Here is an 18,978-nt window from a genome sequence, read left to right as displayed (position 1 = left end):
TGTGCCTAGTACGTACAAATTATTCGTGATATTTGCTCTTATAATCGAGCGCACAGAGAAAATGCACTCGCTTTTTTCCATAGAAATGCATTACCGGAAGTCAATTTCTAACTGCTTGCTGTCTGCTTCAAAATGCAACAGCACACTAGCGCCAGCTGAGCCTCTAGCGCTTATTGTAATAACTCTATATGGCCAAAGATGTGCGCTTGTTTCGCCGGTGTCTGTATAGTAAAATATCGCCATTCAAGAAGCGTCTCTATAAATCTACCCGTCACCAGCGATTTTAATATAGATCGGCTCACCAAGATTGGAGAGGCCAAGAAGAATCATTCCATGGACCAATATGGCGACCATACGGTGGCGTTTGGTGACTTTCCAGGACCCAGTGACATTAGGGAGTTTTCATAGATCATTTCCGCTGTCCCGCAACGCCCTCTGCAACCCGCTACGAGATCCCGGACTCTGCGTGGCAAGGCTAGCGCCACGCATGCGCAGTAGTGGCGTCTTCGCTGCGGAGGGCGAGGTGGGAGAGCGGTCTGCAAAAACTCCCTAGTAGAGAGTTTAGTAGATCAAATACGATGAGGAAAGCAGGCCCGGTGGACGCAAGCTCACTTCATGCTTCGAAGGGACGACACGAGTTCTCACTAGTAAAGCAAAGCTCTGGAATATGATCTCGGGAAAACGACGACGAAGTGATCTGGTGGAAAGACGCTGATTGTTCTACTAATTCAGGCAAATATAAAAAAAATTACAAGCTCAAGAAAGCCACCTAGATCAACACTTGACGACTCTACGATACCTGTGACTGGCCCGGTTCCAGATACGGCGGAATGTGAAATGAACGGCAACCAGATGGAAGATCTGACGGCCTCATCGAGCGCCGCTTCATCCTGCGCAGAAATTTCTGGTAAGCTTGACGACTCATCGGAGGCCTTCCAATTTCCAAAGCGCCGCAAGAGGCCAAGTACTGCGATCAGCTCCGTATCATCGCACGGTAAGAGTACATCACGGTGACAGTAGGCTGAAGCAACGCTTCAGCCTACTCTCACCGTGATTCTGAAGCCCACAGATCCCAACAAGTCACTTGCGAAAATCAATTCTCTAAAGATCCCTGAAAAACTCGAAATGACCGCACCAGATGGCGTCATTCTTGTTAGGCCAAATCGAAGACTGAACCTTCTCGCAATTGATTGCAGAAACACAGAATCAACGAAAGCTCTACTTAAACTTGAAAGCATCGGAGGAATACCTGTGCAAGCCTACGCACCGCACTCACGTGAAGCAGCCAAGGGAGTCATCTACGGATTGCAGGAAGACATCAGTGACGTCCAGCGAGAATCTTCAGTTCGGGCTACAGCTCCCGTTCTCTGCCTTCGGCGTCTTGGGAAGTCAGAGGTTGTGAAACTAGTATTCAGCACTAACACCCTACCTGCCTACGTCACCATCCGGTACACGAGGTACAACGTTCAGCCCTTCATTTAAAAGCCTCGACAGTGCCCGAACTGCAGTTCGTACGGTCATATCCGTGGCACCTGCTTGAAAACAAGTCGCTGCAGTCGCTGCGGTGGAGCTCTTGACAGGAGCAAGTGCGATACAGAAAACCCTAGGTGCATAAACTGCGGAAAAAAACACGAATCAACATCTCGTCAGTGCCCCAAATTCAAGCTTGAACAAAACATATACAAGTACAAGAACTACGCTGGAGTGGACTACTAGTCCGCAAGATCAACCATACTCTCCTCAAACGAAAACGTGGAGGGAAACCCACCTGACACAACTGAACGTAGTCACCATTAAGACTACGTTGCTAATAACTCAACAGAAGTGGCCGGCACATCCCCTGTTAAGGGTAAATACCAATCGAGGAAAGGTAACACAGAAACGACAGGTCGAACTACTTCAGATGACAAATCAAACACGTCTAACACACCAACATATAAGCTCAGTGACGCTAAGGAGTTTCCAATCCTTCCCCGTCGCGAGCCTCCGGATAATATGAATTCCAGAGACCAAATTAGAAGATCGCGAGAGTAGTATCCAACGAGTCCCTCTCCCCCCGAGCTTGGGACCCACAATGAACACAGTGGCCACGTTTATTCGTAGCATTCTTCTCACTTGGCACTCTCCTATAGCAACAGCTTTAATAACACTACTTGATTACATCCTTCCACTCATTCAGCTATGGTGTCAATAAGTACACGTCAATTAGACGCCTCCGCCGACATTTTCACAGAGTAGGTCCAAGCAGTCCATTGAAAGATTACGTAGTCGAGCAGCTATCTTTCAGTGGAATGCAAGAGGTCTACGTAATCGCTTATCAAATTTTCGCCAGTTTGTTTTCAAATATCGTTTTCCTGTTATAGTAATATCAGAATCACGAATCGGTTCAGACATAAGACTATCAGGTTATGAGCTCTTTTATTCCCAGAGAAGATTGGGTTTCAGCGGGGTACTTCTTGGAATTAGGAAAGATCTCAACGTTTTTTTGCATAATGTTTCACCGCACCAAACTAACGAATACATTGCTGCAAATGTCCGCAAAGGAGCGATCACTTTCACGATAATTGCACCTAGCTGGACGTCAGGTAGAGCATTTGACAACCTTAGACTAGAAGAAATAAAAAGACACCAAGCCCACATATTCTGACAGGCGACTTTGGTAGCCATCATCCAATGTGGGGCGGTAAAAAGGCTAATACTAGAGGAAGAGCATTAGTTGATCTGGCCGACAAATATAATCTTACGGTTCTCAATGACGGAAGTCCCACGTATTTCAAAGGGGTGACGACGAGTAGCCCACTAGACATTTCACTGGCATCTGCCGATCTGGCCATTAAGACATCATGGTTTGCGGACATCGAAACCCACGGAAGTGATCACGTTCCCACCTATATCACAATAAACAAATTTTGCTGCGCAAAACTGGGTACAAGTTTATCCTACACTAACTGGGAAAAATTCCAAGAAGAACTAGAAACAAAGTGTCATGAGATCGCTACTACTGAAGACCTTGCGCACGTCATTGCGTCCGCAAAATCAGAAGCTACAAAGTCGTAAAAAATGGCAAATTCGCAGGCTGCTATTGATAACGAATATGAACGGCTTCGCGCTATTCGCCGTCGTGCAGAACGTAGAGCCCGAAAAAAAAGGCAATTGTGAAGACGAGAGCATCACGGCGAGCGCAAAAGCACGTCCAACGGCATTTAGACAAGCTCTCAAAGAAACGATGGAGAAATAAGAGCGCAAGCCTAGATCCCAGAAAGCCTTTGACACGCATTTGGTCAATGATGAAAAGCCTTCGTAATAAAACGCAGCAATTGCATCCCTTTCGATCCATTGCCTTGAAAACTCCCAGAAACCGTCGTGGCAGATGAGTGTTGTGCAAAGATCACCTGTTACACGTCAAGCTCTAAATCTAATATCAGCATCACAGATCAAGTAACACATGCTTGTAGGCTAATTAATGTTACCTTTACACTAAAAGAGTTAGAGACCGCGCTTGCATCCTGCAGCACTAAGTCATCTCCAGGGCCAGACGGAGTTGCTTATTGTGCCTTAACTCATCTTGGGGAACGAGCACGATGTCTTTTACTGTACTTTTATAACACATCATAGGAATCTGGCACTATACCAAATGAATGGAAGGTAGCTCGTGTCCCGCCTATTCTCAAGCCTGGGAGGTCCCCTCTTGATATTAATTCCTATCGACCAATCGCACTATCAAGCTGCATTGGTAAGATAATGGAAAAAAATGGTGCTTACGCGGATCGAATGAGACCTTTAGAACAGGGGCCTATATCCACCCCAAATGTCCGGATTCCGCCGCGGAAAAAGCAGCATAGACAATAGAGAGTTTTAGTAGATCGTTCCCATGACTCCGATAACGATATCCCGATACTTCGCCACCGCCTCCCTTGCGCATGCATAGTATCGTTATCGGGGCTATCGGAGGTATCGGAACGATCTACTAAAACTCTCTAATGTACTAAGTTTGGTTTCTAGTATCGAAGAGATGAAAATGCAGAAAAAAGAAAACAACCGCTCTTTTTATTGTCATCGAAGCGACATTTGATACAGTGGAACACACTGCGATACTTCTTGACATGAAAAACATGGGATTTGAAAGAACTGTAGTCACGTGGATATCAAACTACCTTAAAGGAAAACAAAATTACATTTCAACACAAGACTGTGACACATGACACCATGAAGTAAAACGAGGGGTGCCCCAAGGGGGTGTTCTTAGTCCAATTCTTTTAGGGGCGAAGCTCCTTAGGGGCTAGCCATGTCCGTATGTTTTTCCGATGTCCGGCGTCGGGTGCTCGTGCTCACGAGCACGTGAGGACGTGCTCCCGTGCTCGTGTAGGGCAAAAAAACCGCCTCTCCACGTGGTGAATGATGTTGATTGGGGCGAAGCTCTGGTGGTGCTTGTCTGCGTAGACGGTGAGCCGCAGCATGCCGAGCCTTTCGTTCGTTTTCATCCATGTGAGAAAGAGAATGTGTGGTATGGAACGTGGTTATATAGACAATTGCAAGCATGGCGCCACAAGTGGTGCCCCATGCGTCCAAGCGCGTGCAACGCGCAGGTGAACGTAGCTTTGGCAAGCTCGTAATCGCACGGGCGTGCCTGCTCGAGCAGAGACACGGCGGCGGCCAGTCGCCCAGCTTGCAATCGACTATACGCATTTGAGCATTTGACCGCAGCGTGACATGGATGAAAACGAACGAAAGGCTCGGCATGCTGCGGCTCAGCGTCTACGCAGACAAGCACCACCAGAGCTTCGCCCCAATCAACATCATTCACCACGTGGAGATGCGGTTGGTTTTTTTTTAATATATCGCTCATTGGTCTTCTCAAACTTCTTCCAGACACAGTAGATATATCTTTATATGCTGATGACATTTGTCCTTGGGTATCAAGCAAGTCCTTATACATTAATCGGGCAAGACTACAGAAAGCGATTAACATTGTCATAAGATATCTCAAGTCTCGTGGGCTACATATATCTCCCATAACGTCAGCCGCCGTTGGCTTTACAAAAAAGGATACCAGCAAATATCCCATATATGTAGAAGGAACACCGACACCCTATGTTCCTGAATACACCTTTTAGGTGTAACTGTTGACAGATATCTCACTTGGGGCCCTCATATTAAACGACTCAGATATAAATTAAACTCTTTCACCCAAATAATCTGAATGATAAGCGGAACAAGGTGGGGTTGTTCCGTCTCAGCAACGATGACCCACTATAACTTTCTTTTTGTAGGACTCTTACGATACACCTTACCAGTTATGAACGTAGCCTCGAAGACAGTTATGAAAGATCTTGAAAGTGCCCAGGCACAAGCACTGCGCTCTTGTTTGGACCTGCCCAAATGCACATCGAAGTATTGCACACTCGCTGAGGCTAGGGCACTTCCACTTTCAGCCTTAAGAACTCAATAAACAATCAGAACTTACCTTCGACATGTCACTCGCAATACAAATCACCTCCTTAAGGATATTGCTGAATCTAAACCTTCCTCTAGCTTCTCCAAAATCATTACGCTCCTGAAAGACTATCTCTCCAACTTATTTGAGGCTGCACAAAATCCGACACTTCCGCCTTGGATGTATCCCCCATTAGAAATTATAGCGAACATTCCAGGTATAGGAAAGAAAGCAGAGACATTAATCGCCTTGATTACACAAATAGCCCTAGAATATATATATCGAAACTATTCACTATCTGTGCATATTTATACGGACGGGTCTACCACTCTAACCTCCTCATCTATCGGTATATATATGCCATCAACCAGAACAACTATTAAAGCAAAACTAAGTCATATGACGTCCTCGACTGCTGCAGAGCTCGCGGCGATCAGAACAGCCATGCAGCATATTATTCTACAAAATCCACACCAATGGGTAATATTCGTCGACTCTATGTCTGCTCTTCTAGCTCTTTCTTCACTCCGTAAACGAAGTCTAAACATACAACTTATTCGCGCAATCCTGGAGATCCACCAAAATGATTTAGTTAAGGGGAACAATATAGTTCTCCAGTGGGTGCCAGGGCATTGCGGGATTACTGGAAATATTTGTGCAGACTGCGCAGCCAGACAAGCTCACAAAGAAACTGCTACTTTCCTCAATCCATTTTCAAGAACTTATTCCAACACCGTCACTCAAACAATCGTCAGGGAAATAACATCGTCGTTATAAACAGACCCACGTTATTACTACAAATACCTATAACACATTGACCCCAAATTAGAATTTTGCATGCCACGAGGCCTCTTAAGAGCTCAAGAGACAACACTTCATCGACTGCGTCTCAACGTCGCATATACGAAGAAATACCTCCATCTTATTGGCAAGGAAGAATCATCCATGTGCTCTTCATGTTCTTCACCCGAAGACGGTGACCATATATTGTGTATATGTAAGAAATACGATTCTGAAAGAAAGACGTTGAAAATACAGCAGGGACTAGGACCAGATGGAAAAATTGAACTGCACCACCTTCTTGGGCCGTGGTCAACGTCTGGAGACGCATATAAGGCCACGAAATCACTAATTCATTTTCTCTCTTATACTCGATTATTCAAGCTGTTGTAGAAGTTGATGTATATAATGTAAATACGTATTATTTTATATAATTTTTTTAACTTTTTTTCTCTCTCTTTTTCTTTCTTTCCTTTTCCCCAACCCTACCCCCGTCTCCTTTACGAAGTAGCAAATCAGCTTTTAAGCAGGTTAACCTCTTCGTGACTGTAAATAAACAACTATTCTCTCTCTCTCTCTCTCTGGAATACGATCTACTAAAACTTTCTATTATTAGTTCAGGGCCTCTAACATTCGGCGCGTGACTTTAGAAAAAAGTAAACTGGAAGTAAGTTGAAAACATCTCCCGCTCAAGCCAAGTTGCTGAGATGGGGTCGAGAAAAGTCTAACTTACCAATCTAAAGTTAGAGAGTATACTGTAGGTCAGCCGCGATACCACTATACGGCAATCGACAAAATGCACCTTTCAAACACAGTCAGAGGTTTACGCTTTCCCAAATTTTGCTGCCTCACAAAATATAATCGCTGTGTGGTGATTCGTTTACCATTTTGACACGACTCGACACTGTCATGACAGTTTTTCTACACTCGGCATTATTGAAGTTTTAATAGAAGCGCCAACCCTTCTAATCTACTCGCCTTGCAGCGATTCTCGGGCAAGAGTTTTACGAAGTACCTTTCTTTATTGTCGTTGTTGTGGCTGTCGTTGCCGTTGTCGTCGTTTTGCTCTATGCTGGTTCCCAATAACAAGAAGAAAGGAAAGTTCAGCGGAAAAGCGAGATGTTTCTGTATTAAAATATTCAAAGTTATTCTCGACATTACGCCGGCTCCGCGCATCCGCCATTTATATGCATCCTGGGAGTTCCATTACCGGTTGAGCCGCTGTCCATCGGCATTCATATCGGCCAACTTTATCTGCGCTCTCATTTATTCACGCTCCAACGCTCAAACAAACGCACGTTTTGTATATTTCTAACGGTTGGGGCATTCTGTCACAGTTGTTTAGATTTATGCGAACGATAAAAAAAGGACTGATACGGCAGCCGAAATGGCATATAAATCAAAGTATACGGGATGGCAAGTCGGACTTCAGATTTATTGTTGATAAGATGCACTCTCGTCCTTCACTTCGACAATAATTAAATCAAGTTATACTTTTTTTTTTCTCCCCTGTGGGATATCATTATCGTCAATGTCTGGAGATTCGTGAAACTTCCTTTCTTTTCTTTCCGGGAGGTGGTGAAAGTGTGCAAATTGTTCAAGTCAGGATCTGGACCTTCAAATTTCTTTTTATGTCCGCAGTTAGGTATTATTTATCTACAGGATGTCCCAAGAGGACCTTCCGCTCTAAAGCGAACCGGAAAACGTTACGCCTGCACACAGAAAGCTCAAACTTTCACGGAATATGCAACGAGCTTGTCAGTTCTACCGTGTGAAATGTCAAGAAACAATTCTCTTTCTGTAAAAAAAAAAAAAAAATGAGAGCAAAAAATTTGCCGCAGTCAAGTTAGGGTGCGTTCACCGACGACCGAGTTGGCGCCGCCGTTTACTTGTGGCGCCATCTCCCGATAGGCGCCGCGAGCACACAACAGAATGCGTTGTCTGCTCGCTGCGCCTATCGGGAGATGGCGCCACAAAAAACCAGCGATGTTTAGAAAGCGAGTTACTCGTCTTGGCATAAAGTTTGGGATTTTTTCTTTGGTCATCGAGCCCCAAACTGAAAAGGAATGGGTGAGTGCTATGTGGGACCAAGTGAAAACTATTGAGAAGGACCGTTGGATGTTCAGGATGCAGCAACATTTAACCATGCATCTTTACACGACCCTCGAAACCGAGATCGCGTTCCTGACTTTCTGTGGAAACACGCTGGATAGTCGACTTCTTATGGAGGCCCGTGGTGGTGCTTTACGCACCACACAGTACCGACAGAAGTGCAACTGCAACGTGGCGGACATGATGTGCAGCGTCTGTGGAGAGTGCGAAGAAACAATGGAACACCTGCTCATCGCGTGCAAGGCACTGTTTCCAGCACTTATCGTGGGATCCCGTATCGAGCAAGCACTCGGTTTTACTGAGGAACACAACCATATAGCCTGTTCTAAGTGGCGACTCGAAACATGATGGAAGACTCATCGGTGAGTCTAGTGGTTTATTGTTTTGTTTTAGTTTTTGGCGCGTCTATACCATAGACTCTCGTTGCAAAGAGATTGCGCTGCTTACATACATACATACATACACATACATACATACATACATACATACGTATGTATGTAAGCTGGAACTTTCACCGTACGTACAGTCGGGGACAAAAGTCTCCAGGACACGCGAGCTGCGGCTGAAACGCATTGCTCTGCCATCTGCCGGCGGGTCGCCTGGTTTCGAGATCACACAAAAGCGCATGCGCGTCCTACTCTGTCTGCAAACATGTGTGTTTTCCCGCTCTTCTGCGGCACCGCACCTAACTCGGAATCGGGCGCGTGGTACCGCCTCGGAGATAGCGCTGGCGGCTTACGAGCGTCTGCTACACATTTCGAAACACGAGATACCGCCTGGGGCATTGAGCCGCATTTCGCCTTGTCAGCGCACCTTGCTTTATAACCAGTTCAGCTTATCGCTTAGTTGCGCTGCCGTGACTTCTTGCTTTATAGGTGCCATGTCAGTAAGCGCTATCTCCGAAGTGGTACCACGGGCCCGATTCCAAGTTAGGCGCCGCGCCGCAGAAGAGCGGGAAAGCGCACATGTTGGCACGCACAGTAGGACGCGCATGCGCTTTTCTGTGATCTCGAAACCAGGCGACCCACCGGCAGATGGCAGAGCATTGCGTTTCAGTCGCAGCTCGCGTGTCCTGGAGACTTTTGTCCCCAACTGTACGTACGGTGGAAAGCTGGAACGAATGTACGTACGTACGTACATTCGGTGAAAGCTGGAACTCCCTGTGCGCAGGCGCTGATTTCTCCGGCTCGTTTTACGGCGGAAGATTCGCTTGGGGATATAATAACTAATCGAGCCTAGCTAAGCTTTTCTCGATTTCCCACCCGCCCAACCAACACCAGCTAGAATAATTAAAGCCTGTGACAACTGCCGCCTCGGGTAACGTCATCACACCAGGACGGCGCAAACTTGGCGATTGGACCCGAGCCCCTTCACCGAGCGTCTTTCGGCGCATTGATTGGACGCGAGTCTCGTCCGAACAATGACATAGCGTTCGTGTCCAATCTGTGTCTGCGCTCGGCCTCACCTGTGATTACCTCAAAATGATAGCCCACGCGGGCTATGATTATTCTTGGCGGCTCTGGCTCGACTCCTAAACCTCCCCAGTTCCTTAAAATAATCTCGGGATTGAACCGGTGGTCTCCAATTCTGAAATATTTTCACTATACTACTCGTTTACGCCTAAAAAGATTTTAAAAAAAAATTTGCACATTACTAGTTCTTCCAAAATTTGGTTGTCGAAGAAAGAAGCGACGTCTTTGGCGTTTGAAACGCGTATGTCTCGATAGGGTAACATATATATCTTATCTAAAAGCGCCTGCATATGTCTTAATTCCCCACATAAAAAGTGAAATTACTAATACTCCACAACGAAAACAGACTCTCTTTTCTTTTTTTTCTTTTTTTAATTACTAATACTCCGCAACAAAAACGGGATCTATTTTTTTTTATCTACGTTTTTTTAGGTGAAAACGCGTACAAAGATGTGCGAATACCGCTGTTCGATTCGAATAACACAGTCACCCCTATATAGCTCTAACACCGTTAAGAAAACCTGTTGCCGTGGCTTTCCCCTTGTGAATGACGCAGGGCTATTCGATTCAAATGAATATTCACATGCCCCTATTTCTTTCTTTTTTTACATTTTTAATAAAGCGCATTTGCATTTAAATATTACTTCGCACTTAGTTTTTTTTTTTTTTTGCGTTTGAATTTTTTTACACGGCGTCTACATCGTACAAAAGACGGTCTGTAAAGACCGTGTGAGGCGTTTTTCTTTTTTTTTTTTTTTTCTCGTATGACGGTTGTCACAATGGTCACACAGAGACCGTCTGCGGTCATGTTTTTAAGCATACACGGGGATGAAGCCAACATATACAGTGTGTTTCACGTAAGAGGAACACATATTCCTAAAATTAGTGTATTCGAGGTCTAAGGATAATTTTCTCGGGACCGCATTACTCGTAGGGGCGAACGTCAGAAAATGCGCGATACTTAATGATTTGTTTTTTAATTAATTGAAAATGACTAATTGACTTTTTAGTTAGTGTACATAGATATATGGTTCCAGTTAGAAACCTGCTGAGCGTCATCGAAAACCACTAAACCAGTCATTTTCGGAAAAACTTTGGAGCGCGTGAAAAGCGTAGTAGTGCGCTGAAGTTACCACTCGTGGAGCAGGTTCAAGGCGTCTTTGTGAAAATGACCGATTTAGTGGTTTTCGATGACGCTCAGCAGGTTCCTAATTGGAACCATATTTCTATTTTCACTAATTAAAAAGTTAATTAGCCATTTTCAATTAATTAGCGGACTAATTGGAAAGTATTGCGCATTTTCTGACGTCCGCCACTACAGTAATTGGATCCCGAGAAAATATATATATTTTTTTTAATCTAAATTACGCTAATTGCAGGAATGTTTGTCACTCGTACGTGAAACACCCTACATATATGCCTGAAACACGCAGATAACTTTTTCATCGTGGCTGAATACTGATAAGATGAAACCTCCGCTAGCAAACTTAACAATTATATTTAAGCTTTCTTTTTTTATGCTTGCACGCTTTAGTTGTACTCGTGTGTGGTATACTAATTAACTTCCTAAAAAAAGGCCACATTTAAATATGCGTTATATAACGATGGAAAATTGTTCAAAAACAGAACTATTAAAAGAATAAGGTACCCTTCAAAATTGATATTTTTTTTTTTCTAAGGAGCAATCGTTTCTAACCACTTATAAAACGTAATTTGGATTTTCTAACCTCGGGCTATGGCACTTTTTTTTTAACTCCACAATACGCTCTCGACTTTAAAAAAATATATATAAATTTTTAAGAACAAAAATTTTAAATTGTGAGACTTCGTAACTTGTTCTGTCTTCCATCTTATTGCCGGGTTCGTCGCTGCCGCGAATCTCCCAACTATATTCGACTTACGGTGGACCGCGACAGACGCTCTGCGCGATCCATCCCGGTACGATGGACAAGTGGACGGCACTGTACGGACAGCAAGTCGTCTGCTTCTTTCGCAAGAGTTGCGGTGATGACGTCAGAACGATGCCGAGCTCTGATTGGCTGCGATTGAAAGGATACTGAATAGAGCTCAATGCTAGATGCCTCAAGAACTACCCCCTATTATTATTTTATTATTATATTCCCTATTATTATATCCCTATTATTATTATTACCGCAACTCCTGCTCAAGAAGCAGACGATTGGTACGGGATTGGATTGGATTGGGTCGGCGCGCAAGAAGCAGACGACTGGCACGGGATTGGATTGGCTCGGCGCGCAAGAAGCAGACGACTTGCTCTACGCGGTGCTTCTTATCGTGACCCGGCCGACTATGCGCACAGTGTTGCGCCCAGTCTCGAAGGTCACGTGACGCTCGCACGGGATTGGATTGGCTCGGATGGCTCCGCAGGGTTTGAGTGCGGTTCAGGTGCAACGGAGTTCTAAGAACAAATTCATGGCTTATATATATCCTCTGTTTGGGGGACGGTAGCTGCGCAATCTCAATCTCGATCTCAACTAAATTAATCACGGCTCCGGCTTCGCTTCCGTGGCTCTCGCAGACGACTTGAACGACGCTCGGAGGCACAGGGGGAGATAAAGAGAGGGAGTGGGGCGGCAGTGCGTGCTCGTCCAAGTTGGAATGGTGCTTTCGCCGAGATTGAAAAATTTAGCGAATATTTGACGGAAATGGAGTCTCGTTCAGGTTGATAGCTTTATGCGGTCTCCCTATCACCCTTCTCTTTTACTTCTCGTTTCTATTTTTCTTTTTTTATTATTCTTAGTACCTTATTTGTGCGCGCGTTTGCTTTTTGTGCGGTTCTTAAATATCCCAGTCGGATAACTTTTTTTTTTTTATTTGCTGCTAAGATTGTTATTTTCATCTTGTTTTTTAGTTGTTTCTTGTCTCCCTATTTTTCGGGAAAACAAATTTTGATATGCTTCCGCTGATGTTCACAGTCTTCTAGTAACTCCGCTTTTTTACCCTTCCCACTTTTTTTTTACTTCAGTACGTATGTGGGTGGTTCTGTTTTGCTGGCTTTGGGTGTGTGTGTGTGTGTGTGTGTGTGTGTGTGTGTGCGTGTGTGTGTGTGTGAGTGTGTGTGTGTGTGCGCTTGCGTGCACCCGTGCGTGTGTCTGCGTGTGTGTGTTTGTGTGTGTGTGTTTGCCATGCTTGCGTAGAAATGGCTCAGTACTTGTTACTGCTACGCTTCTCTTATTCACGTGTTGGCGTCTCTTTTTTTTTTTTTTGCCCCCTTTTAAAGAAACGGATTTCGTAGGACTCAAAGAGGAAAAAACGAACTGTTTGCTCGTGGGCCTTCATCTTGTTTCGCTCTCCTGTCCCTTTCCGTACTTTTAACTGTCTCTATGGGATTCCCTTTCTATATTAGAAAGCTCGATTTAGTTATTGACCGTTCTTTAGTTTACACATTCTAAATTTAGTTGCGTATCATTTCTTACCCTCTTCGAAGTCTGCAAGCAGTGGTCTCGGACCCTCCGCGTCCGCCGTCGCTCCCCGACGGTCTTGTGCGTTGGAATCGATCCACGGCCCAGCCTCAAGCTGACAGTGCGGTGGAAAGCTACGAAATCGTCGAACCAGTCATGCGTCGACCTTCTGCCACGTGATCACGCTTCCCCGGCCCGTCCCAACGCACAGAGAGCTGGGTTGAGCGGCGAAAGCGGAGGCGGTTAATTGGTGCGGCGAACGCGTTATCTTCCATTGCGCTGTCGGCGTAGGCGTGAACTGAGTAGAGGACGCTTCCATTAATACGTCGGCCTCGATCAGACCTGACGAGTGAATGCACGATTCACCGTCCCTCCGCTAATGGCGCTTGCCACGAGTGGAGGAATTGGAGCGAATATGGCGAGAGGTTCCGCCGTATAGGTTGGAGAAAACGACAGCGGCGAGTCATTATAAGAAAAATAATCCCCGACACGGTTTTATCGTTCCGAAACCAGTGGCGTAGTAAAGGGATGGGGGAGGGGGGGGGGGTTCCGGGGGCTCTGGGTTTTGGGTACCAGGCGTCCAGTTACGGGGGGGGGGGGGGGGGGGGGCACATCGGTCCCTTCTTCCCCACTTTACCATTTGCGATCTTGGGGAGTGAATAAGAGAGGGGTGCCACCTGTGGCGGCATCCCCCCCACCTTCCCCCGCTTTACTAGATGCGATCTCGGGGAGTGAATGGGGGGAGGCTAAGAAATACCTGAGGGCCTCTGATGCCGCATGGCCTAGCTGCGCCACTGTCCGAAACACAGCCCGCTCTGAACTGTCCGTGCAGTTTAAACTTCAACGCAGATGCACCCCCCCCCCCCTTCCCCCTTTTGCCCCGGAAAATTCTAATTCGTAACATAAAACGATCTGACTTCCTTTTCGTATTTTCTCTCCTCCATCGCGCCTCTTCCTCTCTTTATCGCAGGCATTCTCGGGTGGTATAGGTTGCTCCGCGTGTGCGTGATCAGACGAGGGATGGCGTGCACATGCGCACTTGTTCCGTTGGATAAGCGCTTGTTGCGGTTGGCTCAGCTCTACGATAAAAGTGGGACGCACACTGGAAGTCGTCTTCACATTGCCACACAAAATAAAAAAATAAAAAAAACGACCGAAGAAGACGTCGCTGAACAAAAGCAGCGCGGCGCACTGAGTCTCAGCGTTCGTCGCACTGAGACGCCAGAAAATAGAAACAGCGTTTGGCCTTCGAATGAGACATGGCGAATGCCGTCATCGCGCTAGATCCTTAGCAGGTAAAGAAGCAGAGACAAAAAAAAAGTGGAGGAACAAAAGAGTTTTATTGAATGAATATGCGCGGACATATTTGATGCTTAGCTATACGCCACGGAGTTCGTCTCAATTTAATCGGCGGAATATCAGTTCGACGTGGCCTTCAGCGAAGCGCCAGAGAAACACGGCCCCGTTTCTTTTCTTTTTTTTTCACTTTCTTTTTGAATGTGCTAAAGTGCCGTTGCTGCTTGACTCTGTTCGTTCTTCTCTGCCCTTGGCAGATGCGCATCGGCCTTCACACGGGGCTGGTGCTGGCCGGGGTTGTGGGCGTCAAGATGCCTCGCTACTGCCTCATCGGCAACGACGTGTCCCTGGCCAACAGGTTCGAGTCCGGTAGCGTGCCCCTACGTATCAACGTCAGTCCGACTACCCACAGGTGAGAACAATGTGGTGGGGAGAACAAACTATAAGGGGCTCTTTGTGCGGCTCGTTTTCCCACTGAGCCCAATGTTCAAGCCAACACAAGGCCATTGGACAGAGCTATCTACGTCATCTGTACTCTTAAAGACCGGCGACCCAGGTCGCGCTTTCCACTTTTCCCTCTTTTCCGCATTTCCCTCTTCTACCCTGCCCACTGTTGCCTGTTTCCTCCTCCCCCATGGTGAGGAGGATCTTCTGCCTTGCAGAATCTTGAATCTGGTCGTCGGCCTTTAACGGCGTATAGTGGGCACAAGTATTGCGTTAACGCTGGCGCAGCGTTCGGCTAGGTCAGCCGAGCGTACAGAAACACAAAACGATAAATCATGCTGTTGTTGTCCCCGTGTGTTTAGTTCTTATCTTAGCTGCCAGAGGCGCTACTGGCGAACATCCTCCCCAATGCCCGTCATCGTATGTCATCTCAAGAGTGGTTTGTAGAATGTGTGGAAGGCGCAGACGCAAGACCATGGCGTGAGGAAGAACTCGGCTTGCGCGAGTGCCGGTGCAAACAAAGCATTTTGATGTGTACATTGCTCTCCCGCCGCCGGTGCATTTGAGAGCACCGCCCACAAGCTGCCGGATATAAGATTGTTTACCGTGCGGATGGTTCAGGAGACGTACAAAAACGAAAGAAAAAAAAAAGCAACTGGGAACGAAAACTTGCTTTGGCGTCTTGTTTCGTTTCAATTTTGTGGTGAGAGCCAACTTTAGGAAGCATATATAAAGGTGAACCTGAAGATTTCTTTTGCTTGAGTAGTACAGTGACGGTAATGAACCCAAGTGGTCGGAAGTAAAAATCCTCCACATCAGCCGGCTTGGATAAAGATGGATATTGTATCAGCGTTCTATCACGGAACATAAAAGACACCGCGTAAGCAGTTTTTCTGCGCTGGTCAACTCGCCTATATTTTACATTGGAATGTACAGTCAGCGGAAATGTGTGCTGAACCAGTTTATTGCCAGTTAAAAGAGATAGAAATGTTGCACAAGGCGTCTCTGGCATGCTAGGCTATAAAACCGACAGGCAATTCGTGACAATAGGAAATGTTGCAATTAATTCCAAACCCATATTTTATTAGCTTAGTGTACCCGTAACTACCCAGACGTATTTTGTGCTGCTCTGACCTGAGCGCCGCTGACACTATTCATGTTTCAGTTCCCTGTAATATGAGATATAGCGGCTCAGAGACAAATGCATGCCTCGAACGTATTTCTTGGTGCAGGCTACTGGTTCAGACTGATGGTTTCCGGTTTGAAGCCCGGCCTCGGGAGTGTCTGCCGGCTGGCTTTCCGGAGCAGGTAAAAGGAACGTGCCACTTTCTGACCGCCTTCATCCATCCCAAACTGGACAAATCTGAGCCCCTGGACGCCCACATACGCAAGGCGCAACGAGAACTCCGCATGGATGCCTCGCAAACCTGGCTTGCCTAAGCCTAAATCACGTAGGATCCGCACGTATGGGCAACAAGGTGGCAGCGTCAAGTGTGCCCTGCTGTGGAATACCATGAACGACAGTGATGTCGCTCCAAGTTCTTCAACTTTGACTTTCTTGCTGACGTGGAATATCACGTTATCTGAGCTACCATGAGCGCCAATATTGTCGCTGCTACTTCTTCAATTCTGACTTTCTTGTTGAAGTGGCCTACCACGTTGCCGGAACTACCATGAGTGACAACAGTGATGCGGCTCTCAGTTCTTTACTCTTCTGTTTTTGCTGAAGTAGCATATCGATTTGACTGTCTAGAACACGTACAGTGTTTCATCACTCAAAACTTTTACGTGGTTCAGTTCTTCACTGCAGACTGCTCGCTGACATCTTCACGTAAGTGGCACATACGTGGCGTGGTGGTTTTTTGAGGAGACGAAAGCCTGCAATGGATGACAGACCAGCCGACAATGCCAGTAGAGTGCGACGTTAGATGGCTCAAGCCGCTTCCTTTGAACTTCGCGGAGAAAGCAAAGACCTGGCTCAATTCCTAACTCTGCAATCTCGAAACCTAATCGCGGATGCAACTGTGTCCTTGTAGGCCCTCAACTTCCTTGCGTTGGTGACACGCTGCTAGAACATCTGTCTGTGCTCGGTCATCTCAGCGGCTTTTTTGATCTCGCGGACCTCCTAATGGCTAGCTGTTACGCAGGCGATCAAATGTGCAGGGAACGCTATGTCTTCATATGTCTGCTGAATGGTAGCTTGGTGTAAGAGCCCTTATTTGTGGTAGAACATTTGCCTGAGACTGTGGCATGCATGATCGAACTGCAAGGTCGAGGTCTTCGCTTGCTTGGCTTTCAGATGTAAATGTTTACAATGGCTAATCGTGCTCTGTTAGTAAGGTAACACTTGTTTTTCTCTCAGACCATTCGAGCTTTAAGTGTGACAGAAAACCGAATACGTTTCGTGCACGCCGAGCCACCGCTCCCAACGTTCCATCGCAAAAACGAACCTGGTCAGTATTGTTTGTTGTTCATATTATGGATGTCAGCACTGTTTCCAAATGAGAAAGTAAAAATTAACCCGCGTGTCAGAGTTTTAGGAAAGGCTCATGACTCCCTCCGTAAATGTGCAATTACTCAATAGAAAAATAGGCAGAGTGTAAATAGAGAGAGGAAGGCCGTTTGGCGCCTTTTTTATATGATCGTGCACGTGCTTACATCCTTTTTTGATGACTGAACGGTTTGCTTTTATAGGTAATTTGCTATCTTGGTTGGTTTCTTGGTTTTTAAAGAAGGCCCACATCTGAGAAGCCCGAAAGAGGTTGCTTTACAAACAGCTCAGGCTGCGGGTAAAGTAACCAATATTGTTTGCCAATAGCAACAGCTTGTAATGGTACGAAATGAACACGGTCGAACTTAAATGCCAGCACGCACTCAACACCTAAGCACACAGTTATCGCACTACCGTTGTCTCGGCCTGTGGTGGCGTCTACAGCGTCCAGAACAATGCTCGCTGCAGAGGATTGTTCTAGACGAAGTTCCACTTGCAAAGTTTCGCTAACGTGTCACTTCGTTGTTTTTATCTTCTCTCGTTACATTGTTGTAAAGAGCAGACGACAGACTGGAGGCGCATGGCGGCATCAATGCATTTTGTAATCCATCACGTACTGTTCCTTTGTACGTACAATGTTTTGGTATGCTTCCTCGCCTTTGTTTGTCTTGGTAGGAGTGGCAACTTGCTGTCGTTTACGCGGTTGACCTCGGACATTGTGGACACCCGACGAATTAAGACGGCAAGGTATATACGCGGTGAAGTCACCGTTACGCCTACAACTCCATTGTGTCTTAGGCTGATGTGTTCCCCGCGGTATCGTAAAGCTGGTCGTGCGAGTGCATTTGTGAATCGGCTGTGTGCCGCCGATTTTCGGAGAAGCCGTGCACGGACGATGACGAAGCACCTCCTAGACGTGCGGTGCACGTGAAGTGACTGAGAAACATAAATGTCCGCAGTTCTGCCGCGCGTTGGAAATGCTTGTTTCGCAGTAAACGTTTCTGGTCGTTTTAACCTGTTGTGTCGGTGTACAATCCCCCCTTCCCCTTTTTCCGCAAAATAGAGTGTGGACAAGACCAAAAGTTATTTTCAATATATTAGGATTTTATTTCTTAAATTGCTCACTTGTCGGGTTGATTAGGAAGACTTGTGCCGTTTGTTGCAAACGCGATGCAGCAGGCTATAAAAGTGTCTCATCGATTAAAGCAGTTTTTCATGCCACGATTTTCTCGTGGGAGCCGCCATTTTGCTACGTCTTGAGGCAATAAGCGTGAACGTCATAAGCCCCGCCATGCGTTTTTAACGTGTCGGCGAATAGAGGGCCCGAGCTGAGCTTCATCAGGTGGAAGTCAAGTTATCCTTTGTCTTTAGGGATTCGTTTTTTTCCTCTCCGTAGGTGCATGCCTCTTTCGGGACACTATAATATATTGGTCCTTCATTGCAGCGTCATAAAACTTTGCCGTTGTTTCGGAGTCGAGTTTTGTGCGCTCCGTGAAAATGAAATAATAAATGGGTATATTAAGTAAT

At 46.2% G+C, this 18,978-nt stretch overlaps 1 protein-coding gene across 1 annotated transcript in view; it reads left to right on the top strand.

The window, feature by feature from the left end:
- The window catches only part of LOC8035607 (head-specific guanylate cyclase), a 50,121-nt gene extending 31,459 nt beyond the window's left edge, over nt 1-18,662 (top strand). Inside the window, exons 8-9 of the mRNA XM_042289656.1 lie at nt 14,774-14,928; nt 16,193-18,662. Of these exons, the coding sequence (XP_042145590.1) occupies nt 14,774-14,928; nt 16,193-16,400 (363 nt within the window). The 3' untranslated portion in view covers nt 16,401-18,662. The remainder of the gene's footprint in view (nt 1-14,773; nt 14,929-16,192) is intronic.
- Nucleotides 18,663-18,978: the final 316 nt, after the last annotated feature.

Source organism: Ixodes scapularis, unplaced genomic scaffold, assembly GCF_016920785.2.
Source record: "Ixodes scapularis isolate PalLabHiFi unplaced genomic scaffold, ASM1692078v2 PGA_scaffold13__105_contigs__length_92229423, whole genome shotgun sequence".
Lineage (NCBI taxonomy): Eukaryota > Metazoa > Arthropoda > Arachnida > Ixodida > Ixodidae > Ixodes > Ixodes scapularis.
Note: the sequence above shows the minus strand (reverse complement) of the source record. Positions and strands in the feature narration are given on the sequence as shown.